General features: G+C 32.3%; 2 protein-coding genes across 2 annotated transcripts in view; one reads left to right on the top strand and one right to left on the bottom strand.

Moving 5' to 3' along the window:
- The first annotated feature begins 41 nt into the window (after positions 1-41).
- Positions 42-13,866, top strand: LOC106101932 (acyl-CoA-binding domain-containing protein 5). The gene is made up of 9 exons (XM_013281316.1): positions 42-414; positions 7,514-7,625; positions 7,753-7,834; positions 7,967-8,111; positions 8,639-8,736; positions 9,705-9,786; positions 10,550-10,650; positions 11,564-11,715; positions 12,639-13,866. The coding sequence occupies exons 1-8, from the start codon at positions 354-356 to the stop codon at positions 11,702-11,704; spliced, it is 822 nt and encodes a 273-aa protein (XP_013136770.1). The 5' UTR covers positions 42-353; the 3' UTR covers positions 11,705-11,715; positions 12,639-13,866.
- A 1,858-nt stretch (positions 13,867-15,724) lies between these two features.
- The window catches only part of LOC106101801 (bone morphogenetic protein receptor type-2-like), a 10,701-nt gene continuing 8,885 nt past the window's right edge, over positions 15,725-17,540 (bottom strand). Inside the window, exon 13 of the mRNA XM_013281137.1 lies at positions 15,725-17,538. Coding sequence (XP_013136591.1) covers positions 17,054-17,538 — 485 coding nt within the window. The 3' untranslated portion in view covers positions 15,725-17,053. The remainder of the gene's footprint in view (positions 17,539-17,540) is intronic.

Raw genomic sequence — 17,540 nt, 5'->3', positions numbered from 1 at the left:
GAACAATATAGCAACATTTAAAAAATGTTAAACGTCAAAATGTCAATTCTTTATTTCAGAGTGAAAAATAGGATCTGAGACTGCTGATAATTTTTACCTTCGATATCCTTCGATTAAAAAATCTTTTGAGCGTGCTTTATAATTGCGCAGTAAAGTATAAGCAAAATAAATTAATTAACTTTGTGCAAAGATTTCGGAATAAATATTGTCAAAACCATTAAGATTTTCGTACTCCAGTCTGTGATTGTGTTGTAAACATGTCAGTTGTTGGTCAATGATAAGTGAACTGGTGATATTTCCAAGTCCAAAGTGCGCGTAGTACATTTTGTATTAAAGATTTTGTGACTATCGCAATGTCTATAGAGGAGAAATTCAATGCTGCTGTTAACGTTATCAGGAGCCTTCCAAAAAGTGGTACGATTAAATATCATATTTTTATTATTAGCATATATAAGGGACAATTTCACGAGTATACATTAGGTTATCAATAAATTTAAAAACATCATTTACTTCAACAAATTGCTCAATTGTAAAATATTGAAAGGTCATAATTATCATTTATAAGGTAACAATGTGTGCAATAGACTTTTTGGTATTTGTAGCCGACATTTCTGTTCTTATTAGTGGCAAAAAACCTCCCTAAAACATGTTTTTTGTCATCATTAAAAAAAAAAAAATATGGACCTTAAATAGCAATAAATATAGGTTTTTGGAATTAATATTTATCCAATAATTACATAGCTAGATTTATAAAATTGTGTAGTAGGATTGGATACCTTCACATTAGATACAACTTCAATTAAGGCTATATCTTGATGGCCTTCAGATTCCCTTCTAATGATCTTTAATGTTAAATAACAAATACCAGGAACAGCTACAACATAGTTTCTGGTATCTTAGTACATCATATGTAAGGACTTCTCTCATCTCTTGTCAGATCTACCATATATAAGATGTAACTATATTTTACAATAGCCAATCATGCTGAATCAATTTATTTTTATACCTTCTGTTATAACTATTTAAAAAAAGTCTTTTCTCTGTTAAAAGATTTATTGACAGTGAAGAGACTTTATGTTTTTATTCCTTGATGCTTTGGATTTCTATTGAATCTTTCACTTCCTTCTATATGATCTTATGTTTTTGATTAGATAAATGATAGACAACATTCTATAAGTAAAGATTTTTAGTAACCAATAAAGATAAACATCCATAAAACAATGTGAAGAGGAATGAGGGATTCACAATATACTCATACTTTACATTATGGAAATGTATGATTTCTTTCATTCCTTTAAAGGCTTCCATATCATTTGCAGTAAAAGGTGTAATTATAAAATTATGGCATATTTTTATTTCACACACTTAAACATTTTTTGCGTCGTTTATAAACAGCACATTTTAGCAATGCCAAATTTAAAAATTATAATAAACAGTTGTGGATACTAACTAATATAGATAATATACAAAAATCAATCTATTGTGTTCAAAATGTTACTATGATTTGTTTACTTTCCATATTAAGATTAAATAACCTTAATGTGGTTAACACAAGCCATTTACATATCAAGATAAAGTTTCATATGCATTACAACTTTTATTTGAATATTTGTTAAGGAATTTCTATTTTACAAAAATAGAAAATTCAAGAATAAAAAAAAAATATAAGTTTTATTAATTTACCCCTTGGGCAGGGGACTGGTGTCAAAACTAGGGTCGCAACCTGTGTGATTAATCACCAGGCCTGCCCAATAGACGAATAATCATCATCACCAGTTCACTATATGTGACCACCGAGGGGCTCGGAGCCTACTCTAAGTAAGGGTGACTAGGCCATAGTCAACCACACTTGCCAACTGCGGGTTAGTTGACTTCACACATATATTTCCTCGCCGATATGTGCAGGCTGCATCACGATGTTTTCCTTCACCGTAAGAATGTCGGTTTAATTATGTACATTTGAAAATTAGAAAAATCGAAAATCACATTGGTACATGGCGGGATTCGAACCCAAGACCTGTAGATTACAAGTCAAGTGCATAAACAACTGAGCCTCCGACGCTCCCTCAGACGAATAATGATACATATAAAATAAAAGAACATTATTAATTAACTGAAACAAATAAAAAAAATATTACAGAACAAAATTAAAATTATTTGTGAAGTGTTGATGGGTAATGTGTGATGTGAGTAGGGACATAGTGTCTTTTTCAATTAAAAAGAATGTTCCTTTAAAGGTCGAATATATAGTTTTAACAAATTGTTATACCATTAAAATCTTATCATCAGTTATTCTTACATTCCTCTTTTGGTGGATACTATGTTAAGTGTTGAAAAGTATTTATACGGAAGTTAATTTTATAGCGTAATTGCAGAGACACGCCAGATTTAATGACTTGAGAAATAAATGTGAAGATGTAATTGTAGTAATTAGCTGTAATGCTTTAGTGTTTGTTTTTATTATACTCGGTATCTGCAAGTACTGGCAACTTTTACATAAATTTTTTTACTCATACATAGTTTCTTGAAGCTCTTAAACAGTTATCTGTGGTAGAGCATGTATTGACTGTAGCATCATCAGTAGGTACCCCAGGAGAAACAATGACCAAAGCCTAGAAAATTGTCTATAAAATGCTTACATCTTAGCTGTAAAGCCATCAGACTAGGAATGTTAAGCTAAAAATCTATCTAGGTTAGCTTTGTCTCAATATTCTTGTGAATGAGTCTAATATTTTTTATTTCTATGTAACTATTGTGTTATATTTAGGGTATGTAAAGGTAAGAGGAAATGATGTTTTCTTTTTGGCCCACAAGCCAAGAGGGACAGGCTGAAAATCTGCTTTGACTGGCATTGGTCATATGGTTTACCCTGAGCCTGCCCATTATTATCGCATTTTTTTAAATACAATTACTGTGTATTTGTAAATTTATGACATGATGACAATAAAGACCTTTTTATTTTATTGGTGGCGCGCAGTAGATATGACATACTGTTAGGTGAATGCCCTGTTCTTCATAAAAACAAACAACTGCCGAGCGAATAGGCGATGTGGTTTTTTTGGTGCAAGTCCGTTACGAATAATTTTATTACCACAACTATGCATGCTTCCAAAATGAAAGTAGCGAGTACTATTTGTTTTTTTTACTAATAAGGTATTCTTTCGGTTCGTGAATACAATAACGAAATTCTAATAAGAATAGTAATGAAAGAATTCTTTTATTCAACTTAGTAATTTTAATTTATGTGTATTGATTGCAAATGCGATGACATGAAATGAATATAAAGTAAGTAGAAACAGTATTTGTACAAACGTCATAAATTTTAATGGATACACTTGTTTTTAAAAGGATAAAAACTTTTTTTTTTCGAAATATCGGGTCAAAAATAATGAGCAATATATTGGTTTACCGCAACATCTGTGTGTAGATTTATAAATGCGAATGCAGATTATCAAGTTTGCCTTGTGACACTGTTTGCGTCATACAATACATTCAAAACGATATCAATGTATTTGCAGCTACAATTCAAGGCATAAAAATCGTTTTATAACCTACATCTTATAACTTTTTTATTATCTTTACATGGCGATTAATATTACAATCGCAAGGCAATGCAATACGCGCGGCGAAGTATGTTTTATGTTGAAAGGTTTTAGTTGTTTAAATGTTTGTTTGTAAAAAAATCTGTCATGTTCTACAAAAACAATTAAAAAAGGTATTTTAAGAGTCAAATTAAGCTTGCACTTTGACTTCAACCTTTATTAGTAGTCACTTTAAACTACATATATATTAACTTGTTTTTAATAGTTTTTTTTTTGGTTTTACATTTATTTGATAGCAAATTTTCCTCATCAAATTAAATGTAAAAATATGTTAAAACAAAAATAAAATTAATATTTTGATAAGTACACAAACCGGTTGGACTGGAACCGACCAATGACAGTAATAAATAACAACAATCAACGCTACATTACGCTACAAACATAAAATTTTAAATCGTAAAAACGTTTATAAATGTTGCACAGAGTAGCCATTTACATTATTTTCAGGTAACACTTTACGTATAGTACATAAAAGGAGTGTAAAAACGACAAAGTAAAACATGGTCCCATTCATGTTTCACCCCTTCATATCCATTTTTAAATTTTCATCCTTTATCAAAAAATAACGAGAAGGAAACAAAAATTGGGCTTCGTTCTTCACATATCAGTTATAACATATTTGTTCGTAAAATGATAAGAAAATAGCCCATCTTACAGATAAATTGCCTTTCTAACGGTGAAAGAATGTTTAAAATCGGCCCAATAGCTTCTTTATTATATTAGCGTAGAAGACGGATTATAGAGTAGTATTTGTTTAAGAATAGTAACAAAGTATGAACGGACTATAGTAAGCCGATGTTGACCGGCGTCAAGTTATGCAACTTATCGATGTAATATGGCTTCATGTCATCAGGGCTGACCCAGATATGAATTGTATTCATAACGATAGCGTTGTGCGTTTAACATATGAGATTTTTTAAATTTTACTCGTACTTTCTACCAATTATATTACGCTATATAACCATTCTCTTGGAACTTTCGAAAGTAATATGAACATCTGGAAAGATTACGATCGCTAAGCCCTTGTAATGCATGTAAAGAAACCATTTGTTTTCTGTGATTGAAATGCGTTTTATATTTTTTATTGAAGACGTTCGCTATACCAGCAACCAAGATTAATGAATCTTTAGAAGTGCCAGAAAATTCGATTGTTGTCTCCATATGACCCTAAGAGTTCGAAGCCTATACAAGTCAAGCTATACTTAACAGAAAGTAAATGTTTATTGTTACATACGCTTGTGTCTAAACACTGGTCACTTTAGCTTTGGGTACAGTTTCAGTAAATTACTATTACGTATTCCGTCTTTGAGAGACCGATAGTTTGCATAACTAACGCTTTTAACTATTTACTTTCTTATTGGTAATGTCGGAGATGTCTTTGTAAATGTTTACATATTTCTGTGATTTCTTGTTCAAACTTGTCAATGCTATAAATGTTATTTTATGTATACATTAGACTTCCAATTGCATCAGTATCTTGTAATTGATCAGTATCTTGAATGTAGGTATCTTTTAGCGATCTGTTTCTTAAAGCGCCAATAGCCTATAGTCTATGTGTGAAGTGGTCGTGAGTTCGAATCTCGCCATTCGGATATTGATAAAAATATAACATGCCCATCTATATGAGGTAACCTTCAGTGAAAATCCGGTCGAAATCGGCCCAGCCATTTCAGAGATTACCCGAAGCGAACGCGACTTGCAGACAGGCAGACAAAAATTGTTTTAAATGTGATTTTCGTCATTAGCAACTAGCAACCCAAATACGTCATCTTATCGAAATCTGGAATATATCTATTGATTTACAAACAGCCATTCCAATTTTATTATATATCTAGATAGATGTGGGTTAACAAAAATTCTGTTGATTTTTAATAAAAAAAAATTAAAAAAGTAGTTAACGTGTTTCTAGAATTTAGTTAGCAGTTTCTCTAACTATTAAAGAGTTCATATTGTAGCAAGTTTCCAAGTCCCGAAGTACTACGTAATGACGCTTGAGTAACTGTTACCATACTTATAGTACGCTATGTGATTATCATACAAACAGTTCATTAAGTATAGTAACATTGATGCCAAACTGTTACCACATATCTACTTTCATTGATTGCAAGAGGAAAGTATTGCTTAGGGCCGAAGACATTTAACTAAATAGACTAGACATTAACAAACTTTGTCATAAAAATCGTACTACTCGATACAGTTTCTGATACACGCTTTTATACTATTCAGAGATTGCTTTGCTATTCAATGTCCGTTCTATCATTTTTGTTATGAATCTCTTTAGGGTATTCTCAATGTGGTCAAATTGATCGATCAAACGTCACGGAATTTTACTGGACATTGACGCCTAACCTTCGTAGCTCTTGCATAACTACATCCATCGCCGAAATAAACAGTGAAAGCAAGATCTATGCTCTATCTTTTTAATAGAAATTTTTGTTGAAACTTTTATCTGTGTTTTTATAAATTATTTATTTATATAATAATAGTGTTGTTTTTGAAATACGTGAAGATAACATTGATATGTTGTTTCATTGATAATTATTTCGAAATTTACGCGAAAGCCTTCATTAGATTGTATTTATTATTGATATTCAATCTATACCAATATTATAAAGAGAAAAAATTTGTATTTTTGTATGTATTTGATTCACGCAAAAACTACTGGGCCGAATTTAAAAGTTATTTCACTGTTAGAAAGGTAATTTAATCTGTGAGTAACATAGGCTATATTCTGTATTATGATTTAATTTCACGAAGGCAAAGACGCGAGCAACAGTTAGTGCTAAATAATAAGCGGATAAAAATTTACATGTGTCGCTCTTTTGGTAAAGACTAAAGTTTAATGTCAAGGAGTAATTTCCCAAACAAACTATTTTATTATTAGCGTCAATGATAGTGACATAGCACATGCAATCTCCAGAACATTATTTATAAATGTGTAATCAATACAACATTAGTAAATAATATGCAAATCGAAATTAATTAATTTAACTTCAATTTTTCATTGCATACTCAAAAAAGAGTTCTTTTTGTAACAGTTATATTATGGATCGAACTTTAAATGTATCATAGAACTGAAAACAAGTGGAAAATAACCACGAAAGATACGTTGAACCCGTAGCGTGCACAAGACACATATTTAAACTTAAATATAATAGATTATATATTTACTCTATTTGAGTTAGAAACAGCCCCATACATTGAATTATGCAATTTTATATAGACTGTGTATCTCATAAAACTTATGGCCTTACTGTTTCGTCTATCGATGTAATTTTTTATAATAGAAGGTGGCAAACGAGCAAGAGGTTTCTGTAAAATTTCTGCTAGATTTAAAAGATTGCAACTGCGTTCCCTTTAATGGTAGAGCGGAAGAGAGGATGTCCACATTTCAATATTTTTTGTGTAGAATCTCGAATGTTCTACAGTATATTTAAGCTTTTTTATTTGTAGAGTATTGTTTTACAGAGATGTGTAAAGGTCATCGTGTCCGATGCATAACAGACAAAGAGTAATTACTCATTATCTTTGTAATATAAATGTTGGTTTGATGATCTCTCGGAATGTTCATAACTTTACAAATAATTTAATATGGACAAATTGAATTATTTGTTATTTGATTTTTACCTAGTTTCTAAAACTTAACATAACTTGTGTTTATATAACATAGCATGATGTATAAAATAAATATCGTCATAGTTATTTACTTTTAAATGTTTTTATCCTTGTACACAATATAATAAACTAGAACTTTGATACGACTTGAATACTTAGGAATTATTACGTAAAGTAACAATATTTCGTCGCTGATCCTACGGGAGTAGGATAAGGCAAGGGAAGGAAGGAGATGATAAATATTTTGTAATGAATCATATAGTTTTATATTTATTTTTAATGCGTTTTGTCAACAGGTTCATATCAGCCCAGCAATGAACTGATGCTGAGGTTCTACAGTTACTACAAACAGGCGACAGAAGGGCCTTGTGATAAACCCAAGCCAGGCTTCTGGGACGTAGTAAATCGGTTAGTGTTTTTATAAAAAGGTACAAATGAGCTTAGGATTGCCTTCTATTAATACATAGCTCATGGATATTATGAATTGAAGACTGTTATGATACAAATAAACTGATTTTCGATAAAATTGTTTCAGAGCAAAGTGGGAGTCATGGAACAAACTAGGCAATATGACGAAAGACGAAGCGATGTTAGCATATGTTGACGAATTACACAGGGTATGTAATTACTATTCTGCGTAAGATTAAATATTGCATTGCAACTAGTAACAATAATCTTTAGCTCTTAAACTCCGACACTTAAAGATCTTCCAAGCAATAAGTACCAATATTTTTTTATTACAACTTCAGATCGTCGAGACAATGTCGTATAGTTCCGACGTGGCGTCTTTCCTGTCACTGGAAGACGATGACCAGGGCTGTCTCGGCAATGACCTGGAGTTGGTCGCAGGCGATGTGCTGGCCCGCGTGCGTTCCGAACACAATACACCAATAGGTACGTCGATACGAGTTTTCTAGAATTAAACCCTCTTTTAAATGCTGGAATAATCGTATTCGTAGTATATCTAAAACATTAAATTATTAAGTAAAGGGAGTTGCAGATGACTGTTTTGTCATAAAATATGGAATAAACTATGTGAAAACTTGCAGCTGTTACTTGTAAGTCAGGTTGTGTATTGATTTTCAAACATGTGATTTCAAGGCAGTCAATTCTAGGGTAATTTCTAAATGTCGCGGGCCTTGAATAAAACTTATACTAATATCATAAATGTGAAAGTTTGGATAGACAGATGTTTGTTACGAGTTTGTAGCCTAAACAGCTGAACGGATCTCAAAAAAACTGCCATGGATGTAGAGAACCTTTAAGAACAAGGCTACATAGTTCTTTGGATACGTGGATGAAGTCGTAGTTTGTATGTAATTTTTTATTTGAAAGTATCGTTTCAATTGATTTTATCGATGTTTTCTATATGATACTAAATTAAAGTATGGGTAAACGTTATTATTTGAATGGTTCTGCAGGATCTCGGTCAGTGAGCGGGGCGTCGTCGCCGGTGCGCAGCGCCTCGCCGCCGCGGAACCGACACGACTCCGACGACGAGTTTATAGACACTGTTGATGTTAGTACTGAAATTAATGATAAATGCAAATATTTATAACTTTGTTATACATAATTATGTGTAGCAATAGTTAGTAGTCAAATTACTGTAAAGATTATATTCATCATCATCATCATCACCAGCTCACTATACGTCCCCACCGAGGGGCACGGAGCCTACCCTAAGTAAGGGGTGACTAGGCCATAGTCAACCACGCTGGCCCAGTGCGGGTTGGTTGACTTCACACATATCTTTGAATTTCTTCGCCGATATGTGCAGGTTGCATCACTATGTTTTCCTTCACCGTAAGAACGTCGAAAAATGCGGAAAAATCGAAAATCACATTGGTACATGGCGGGATTCGAACCCAAGACCTGTAGATTACAAATCAAGAGCCTTAACCACTGAGCCACCGACGCTCTAGATTATAGACGCTAAACATTATATTAGTATAGATTTATTTAAATCGTAAATTAAAATAATGAAAGTGTAAACACACAGTTTGTTATGTAGGAGGTCAGCAATCACAGTATATTTTTGAATAATTCTTTTTTAATTAAAAGCTCTACACTTGGACAAGCTTTTGGCTAAATTTTTTCACGCTATTAAACTTAAACTAAAGGAGAGTAAATTGCAAGCAAATCGCAACAAAGAAAGGTTGCCGAGGCAATATTTAGCTGATAGCAAAGGCCATCGTTATCACTTGAGAATTAGAATTTAGAAATTTTGCAATTTTAGTAGTAAATAATACAATCATTTTTATTGATCAAAATATATGTTTGCGGCTCTACCTTCTGAAGTAGGTTAAGGAGGCACTTTACTCTACTACCTCTTTTTGACCGACTTCCCAAAAGAAGGAGGTACTCAATTCGTCGATATATATTGGGTTTTTTTTTTTTTTAGGGTCTAGAATTGTTTTTTCTCCTCAAGTATAGTAATTTAGGGTTTACTTAACCATAACTTGTTAACATGTGCATTGTGTTTTGCAGAGCGATCCCGAGACGCAGCCGCCGGCTCCCGAGCCACGACTCAGTAATGGACACGCACATCAGATCACATCACAACTCACACGTAACACATATAAATATACTTTGAAATTATTGTCTTTATTAATATTATAAAGGGGAAAGATTTGTATTTTTGTATGTATTGAAATAACACAAAAACTACTGGGCCGATTTCAAAAATTTTTTAACATTTAAAAAGTTACCTTATCAGTGTGTAACATAGGCTGTATTTTTTTTATTATTTTTTTAAAAAACAAAAGTAAGTAGCCTGTTTTTCCAGACTATCTACATATACATATGCCAATTTTCATCAATATCTGTACAATAGTTTAGGCAACAAACATCCATACATTCATCTAAATTTTCGCATTTATGATATTAGTAAGATAATTGGTAAGATTAGTAGGATTTTATGGAATACACTTAATCATACTTCATACTTATATTATAAATGCGAAAGTTTAGATGGATGTTTGTTAGTTTGTAGCCTAAACTGCTCAACGGATTTTGATGAAATTTGGTATAGATGTAGAGGATAGTCTGGAAGAACACATAGGATACTTTTTATCCCGGAAATAGTTACGGTTCTTTTGGGATGCATTAATGTTGTATTTAAATGTTTACTCGATAATTCTGCAACGGTTCAACATATCTTATTGAAATTTGGCACAGATATAAAACAAAGTCTGGAGTACACATGGGATAAGGTTTATCTCCGTAAATTATCCGGTTCCCAAGGGACACGTTATTTACATAGTTCGTCTGTTTTCTACTACCACGCGGACGAAGTCGCGAGCAACAACTAGTTTAAGTTATATTTGGTACAGATTTGAAAGTACTGGAGCAGTTGCCGGGCGCGCTGGCCCGCCTCGAGGCCGACGTGGCTGCGCTCAGGAAAGCTGTGGAAGGAGACCGTCGTCTGCTAAATGTAAGTAGATAACGATTTGTACTGAATATTGACAGTTTTTCTCAGTATTACTGAATAATATTCGCTCAAAGAATCCTCGACCATATTAAAATGTAGTTAAAGCTTATTTTTCCGTATTGCTTATTCTTTGTAACTGTTATATTTGTGTACTTAATAACTGTTTGAAATAACTCTTTAATCCTCGAACGTTTACATTCAGAATGAGCTGGCGCCCGTAATGTTTGTTAGTACGGAATTAAAAAAAAAGATCGTCTCTATATTTCCGTGGGCATCAGCTATCTTTTTATCGAGGTCCCTTCAAAATGTGTCCTTGTTGTTTGATGACGTCACAGCACTCCGACATACTCCGGTCGCGTTTAATAAAACTGCGAATACGCAACAAGAATAATGCATTTTTGGTTATTTTCTAGCTAAATTCTTGGGCACTTTCTGTTCTACTTATTTCTGGTTTTCTATACATATAATATTCTTGGAGTGTCTGTTTGTAATATCAAAAGAAAAAAAAAACCGATTTCGGCAAGATGCATTTGCGTTGCTGATATCGAAAATCGCATGTCTGTCCGCAAGCCGCGTTTGTTCTGTAATCTCCGAAACGGCTGGGCTAATTTCGTCCGGACTTTTACTGGAGAGTAGCTGACATAGACGGGCATGTTATAGGTTACTTTTTTTTTAAATTCCACGCTGTCAAAATGGTGACAGGACCGCCATCTCTGGAATGTTTGGACCGATTTGGACGGGTCTTTGACTGAAAGATAGCTGGTAGAAGGTAGATGCACGCAAGAATGTGATAGATGACTTTTTTTTAATTCGAGCTAACGAAATTTGCGGGCAACAGCTCGTCTTACAATAAGTAGTACATTTGAAAAAGAAAATAAACATGCATGTTTCATGGTATTTGTTGTTTGTGTTGCAGCAAGTGTCCCGGTGCGGCGGGTGCGGCGCGGGCTGGCGCTGGCCGTGGCAGGAGCTGAGCCCGCCCACGCTGCTGCTGCTGACGCTGTGGCCCTTCCTCGCCTACCGCCTCGCCGCCCGCCTGCAGCGCAACACGCGCTAACACACTGACACGTTAGTGTACATTCTGACACCTCAGTATACACTCCCACACGTTATTATCTCTAACACGTTAGTAACTCTAACATGTTAGTAACTCTAACACGTTAGTAACTCTAACACGTCAGTAACTCTAACACGTTAGTAACTCTAACACGTTAGTAACTCTAACACGTTAGTAACTCTAACACGTTAGTAACTCTAACTAGTTAGTAACTCTAACACGTTAGTAACTCTAACATGTTAGTAACTCTAACATGTTAGTAACTCTAACATGTTAGTAACTCTAACACGTTAGTAACTCTAACACGTCAGTAACTCTAACACGTCAGTAACTCTAACACGTTAGTAACTCTAACACGTTAGTAACTCTAACACGTTAGTAACTCTAACTAGTTAGTAACTCTAACACGTTAGTAACTCTAACACGTTAGTAACTCTAACACGTTAATAACTCTAACACGTTAGTAACTCTAACTAGTTAGTAACTCTAACACGTTAATAACTCTAACACGTTAGTAACTCTAACACGTTAGTAACTCTAACACGTTAGTATACTAATTAACATTTATCAGTCTTATTCACGTTTGTCTTCCGTTATACCGATAGATCTACGCAATGGTCCTTTTTTCGTATTGGTTTGATTTATTAGTATTCGACAGAAACTGATTTTTCAGCTGAAACGGAAAGCTAACTTTCGGCATTGCTCTACTTCGGCCGAAATTGAAACTGAAACTTTCTAAAACACATTTAGGACAGTGTATTTTTAACTACTATTTTTACATATACAAATATAGGGTTTTTAAAAATAACTCCTACTTTATACGTTTCATATGGCTGCAATTTCTCAGTATCAACATTTCCTGTGCTATATTTCGAATACGTTATAGTTAACCGAATGTGGCATATATTCAATAATTTTTTTTTTTTACTTTCAGATTTTGTAAGGAGGTTTGGGGATATGTGATTTAGGATAAGGCATTTCGTGTTCGATGATTTAAATTGTGTAATGGTAACACTCATTCTACGGATATGACGTATCCGGTACAATGAAGTGTTCCTGAACTGGCAACACTACTGTTAATATTATTTAATCTATATCGTGTTATTCTATATGTTGTAATATTATGACATGATATATTTATGATGTTTTATTCTCAAAAAGTGATAGGTATATTTTTTTTAAATTTTGGAATCTTTTTTGACATTTAATACCTTCTAAATTGGAATGATGTTTGACTGTCTTACTGTATGGCATATGAACCGGACATTGATGAAATAATATGATTTTTTTAGATACTGTCTCATTTCTTTGTATTTTAAGTACATTATCAAGGAACTAGTCTAATACAGGCCTGACAATTTCATATGAAAAGACATGATAGTAGAAAATTTGCATTTTGTGTATTTTATTATGGGTCTAAAAGTTTACGGGGTTTTGGTTTATTGTAGATTGTTAATATTAATACGTATAATTTTTGATTTATTATGTGTTTAATTTCAAATATTTGTACCTAAAAATGTTTAAGAAATCAGACTTTTGTAAAAACCATTCCTTTTCGTTATTTAAGTTTAATGAGAGAAACTGATCTGGCATTATAAAGGTGAAACTACAGTATCGCCTCGTTAATGTTAAGTATAGACCTACAAGGATATCTAACCCGGTGGGAATAAGTCGAACTAAATTATGACAGTTCAATAACGTCACAATGTCAATGTTAGTGTCAGTCTTTGTTGTCACAAGGCCTTTCTCGGTTATTTACTTTTCAAAGAAGGTTTTACATATTTTTTGACATAACTAACAGATAGCATCGCCTCTTACCGAGCTAGATAATCCTTAATCCTTGTTTTATTATATTTTAAAATCCATGTACTCTATTTCGTATTGTCCCCTTTTGAAATTCTAACAAATGTCACCGGGTCAAATAAATTTTTCGCACTGCAAATGATTTGTGAAAATTCTGATTTAATTTGTAAAATTAAATAAACCAAGTGGATATTATGAACAATTAGTTCCTGCTTTAAATCAATATGGTATGGATTTAAGATTAAAACGTGTTACCTGTTTTTTTTTATAGTTAAAGATATATTTTCTCAAATTTTATTTTCATTATAAGTATAGTTGTTTTATGTTGGTTATGTGCGTAATTTTATGTGATATTTAGATAATTAAAGTACATTATTTCTAACACGTTTGTTTTATTACTGTGACTTTCCACTTCTGAAACATCACATTTTACTAAAATTATAAATGAGAACATTTATATAGATGTTAAAAGTTTTTTTATCTATCTTTTGCTGAACGAATCTTGATAAAATTTGTTACAGATGTAGAACATAGTCTAGAAGAACACATAGGCTACCTATCATGATTTTTTATTCTACACGACCGGAACCGCAGGTAAAAGCTAGTAAAAAATAAAAATACCATAAATACTTGTAATACTTTATTTTAACGTAAAGTGAATCGTAATACCGGTCATGATTTTTCAAAGTTATTAATTTCAAAGAATAAGTAAATTTCAATGGGTTTTTACTGCAGCGATACTTGTATGGACAAGTATATCCATCCCTTACATTCCCTTTGGAGAAATAGAGACAAAATATGTGTCAAGATGTGCAGTCAAAACCCACAATTTTCATAAACAATTTTATATTTAAATTGAATTAAGACACTTATAAATCGAAGAAATACAATCGAGACGAATTTTAAATCTGATTAAATTTAATTTGTCACAAATATTATTAATATAAAAACTATAAATTAAACAAATACAGGTATCTAATGGACATACACCAAATTAAAATTATTTATAAAACAACAAAACATTTAAAACAATCACATGGTGTTTCTTAAAAAGATTGAAAATGATGCAAATTTAAAACCCGTAAATAACGTAATAAATAAAAGTAAAAAAAACTACAATCGACTTCTTTCGTGGATTTTAAGGACAAATTATTATTTTGTAAAAACTATTTGTTAGAAAGATTTAAACAAATATGACATTTAACTTGTTAATCATAAAGTCTAGAATTGAATAAGTATTTTTATGAGGCGGTAAAGAATAAGGTTGCTAAAAAGCTAGGCGAAATACAGTAATAAACGGAATGTAAATATACGCATATTGAATATAAGTCAAGACCTAATCCTATTCGAGACACAAACGTCTATTTGTGTATGTTTTCTTAGAAGACAATTTTAAAAGACCCCGTAGACTACAGACTTTATCGTGTTGACTTGTCAACCTAAGATCATATAAAATTAAAATCGGTGTAATGTTCGCAATTCCATACTTATTCATAAGGTTGTAACGGAGGCCATTTTAACGGAAGCGGAAGCGAGGGGCTTCACCTCTGCAGAAGCGGATGTTAACGGAAACGGAAGCAGAGGTCAATAATACAATATTAATTTCGATTTTTAAAGAAATAAAAACTAAAATTACGTTAATTCAAAATACAGATTGGTGCATAATTACAAGATACAGTTTATTACGCAAATATATTGTGTAACAATTATAGTTAGTTGACCTAGCAAGCACGCGCGGACCGCATAAACCATACCTAATTGCTCAATTCGCGTTAAAAACGTAAATTAACCTCCGTTATAACTCCGCATAAGAAATAACGAAAGCGGATGCGGAGATAATATTTCTAGCGGAAGTTCCGTACTTGCGAATGCGGAAGCAGAAGAAAGACTTCTGTTACAACCCTACTTATTCATGTTGATTATTTGTACAAAATGTGCGGGGTCGATTAAACTTGCGATTTTGCACATTCGATTTTTTATTACAATTTCATTTGCAACTCAACATGCGTAATTCCTTTAACATTTAGTGTAAAAAAACAAAAATAAGGTACTGATTTCTTAAAAAGAAATTTAAAAGTAAACTTAACAAAGTAAAAAAACTAACATGGCTCGTTAGGAACTTAACTATTTACAAAATAAAATCACATTTTAATATCGTTAATTAACAATAAAATAATATACAACAAGCTTTTGTACTTGTGAAAACAAATGTTAATTAAAAAAATGTAACAAAATCAAAAATTGTGCCAAAAACAATAACTATAAGAATATCAAATTCTATGTATGGTCTATACTAAACAATACTTTTCTATTTTAACCTTACAGTATCTATTTAGCTCGTATTGTGGGAATAAAATTAAAAAATACTAACATAACTATAGTACCATTTGATTTGGCAATTGGGGAAAAGATTTCCTCCAATGTGCCAATTCAAACGCGTACATCTCTTATAATTATTTTACGTGAGGTAACAATTTGTACTTTACGTTTCAAATCCTGTTTAGTTCCAAATAATAACTTTCGGTAAAATTATATTTTATACTAACTAAGGTCATAAAAATTACAAAAGAAACACCCTTTGTACTATAAAATCGGTAAACACCAAAATGACGAATCAAACATATTTTCAGGTAAAAATAAAATTGATAAAAAAATTAAAACAAAAATGACATGCAAATGGTTTTTAAGATAAATACGTCTGAATTATCTAAAGGACACTCAAAGGTCAAAAGGCTCCATTAAAATTTAAACTAAACAGGATTTGAAACGTAAAATACACTAAATTTTGCATTTGTCGACGTCAGTTTTCTAATGTAACTATACGATAAAGCTTGTATCTAGCTACAGTAAATACAATGTAACACTAATCAAACTGTTTTGCGATTAACTTCACTTAAAATCACGGTTACTTAACATCAGAAAGAATATACAGCGTGTCTCAAAATCCAACGTCACATTGTCATCACAAAAAAGTATCTGATTATTAATAAATTATTTGATTATTGTTTCAATCTCTATGTTGAATTTTGGAACATCCTGTAATTAGAGTATATATCGGGCAAAATGTAATAAGATGTAATGTAAATGTTTACAGCAAGGATTTTTTTTAAATGATTAAGAATTTGTGCCTAAAATTTTGATTATAGCTTAGAAGAGTAGTATGCAATAATGATGTATTTTTATAATTTTAGTTGTATCGACAAAATATTTGAGATTAAACTTTTAGTTAAGTAAATAATTAAAAATAAATTAGACAAATTATTCATGTTTTGCACTAATTTGCCATTGATTTTTTCAAAGATCAAAAAATACTTGATTCGACATACGTAATACTTGATTTGTAATATTTTACTAATACAATTGCGATTTAAAAACATAAATAAATAAAAAAAATAACAACATAACTTGCACAGCATTTGCTGTACAGACGGCAATTAAAAATCACTATCTACCAATACATACACAAAATACTTCAATCGCAGATAAAATAGTAATAGAAAGGACAAATACATAAAATTATCACATCAAATAAGTTAAAACAGTAAGTTACAAGCTATTTCCGAACATCATCCTGTCATCGTATAGACTCAGTCTGTTGCACTCACTCGCACGGCCTTTCTGTAGCGCTCTGTCTCGCCTCGCGCGCCGCACCGCCGCCGGCAAGTCGCCCGGCGTCTTCACACGCCCCGCGGGGTTTTGCAAATTCACACTACCAGATGACGAGAATATCTCACTAACGTGCTCCAAGGAATGTTGTCGTTTTATAGATAAAGATTTTAAAGGCGGTTTCGGTGATTTCGGACTTTCATCAGTCGGTGGTGTTAGAAATTTCAATTCCGTCGTATCGATCTCTCCGTTCAATGCTGCTAAATATACGGGATTATCGCCACTGTATCCATTAACAGCGTTCTCTTTGTCATTCGGATCGCTGAATTCGTTATCGAAATTGGCGTATTTATTGGCATATTTGTTAAATGCGTAATCGGTTTTCGTTTGACCGGTCTCTTTAAGGACTTCGTTCTGGAGACGTTTT

This window comes from Papilio polytes, unplaced genomic scaffold (genome assembly GCF_000836215.1).
Source record: "Papilio polytes unplaced genomic scaffold, Ppol_1.0 DF823935.1, whole genome shotgun sequence".
Lineage (NCBI taxonomy): Eukaryota > Metazoa > Arthropoda > Insecta > Lepidoptera > Papilionidae > Papilio > Papilio polytes.
This window is presented reverse-complemented; position numbering and strand designations above follow the sequence as displayed.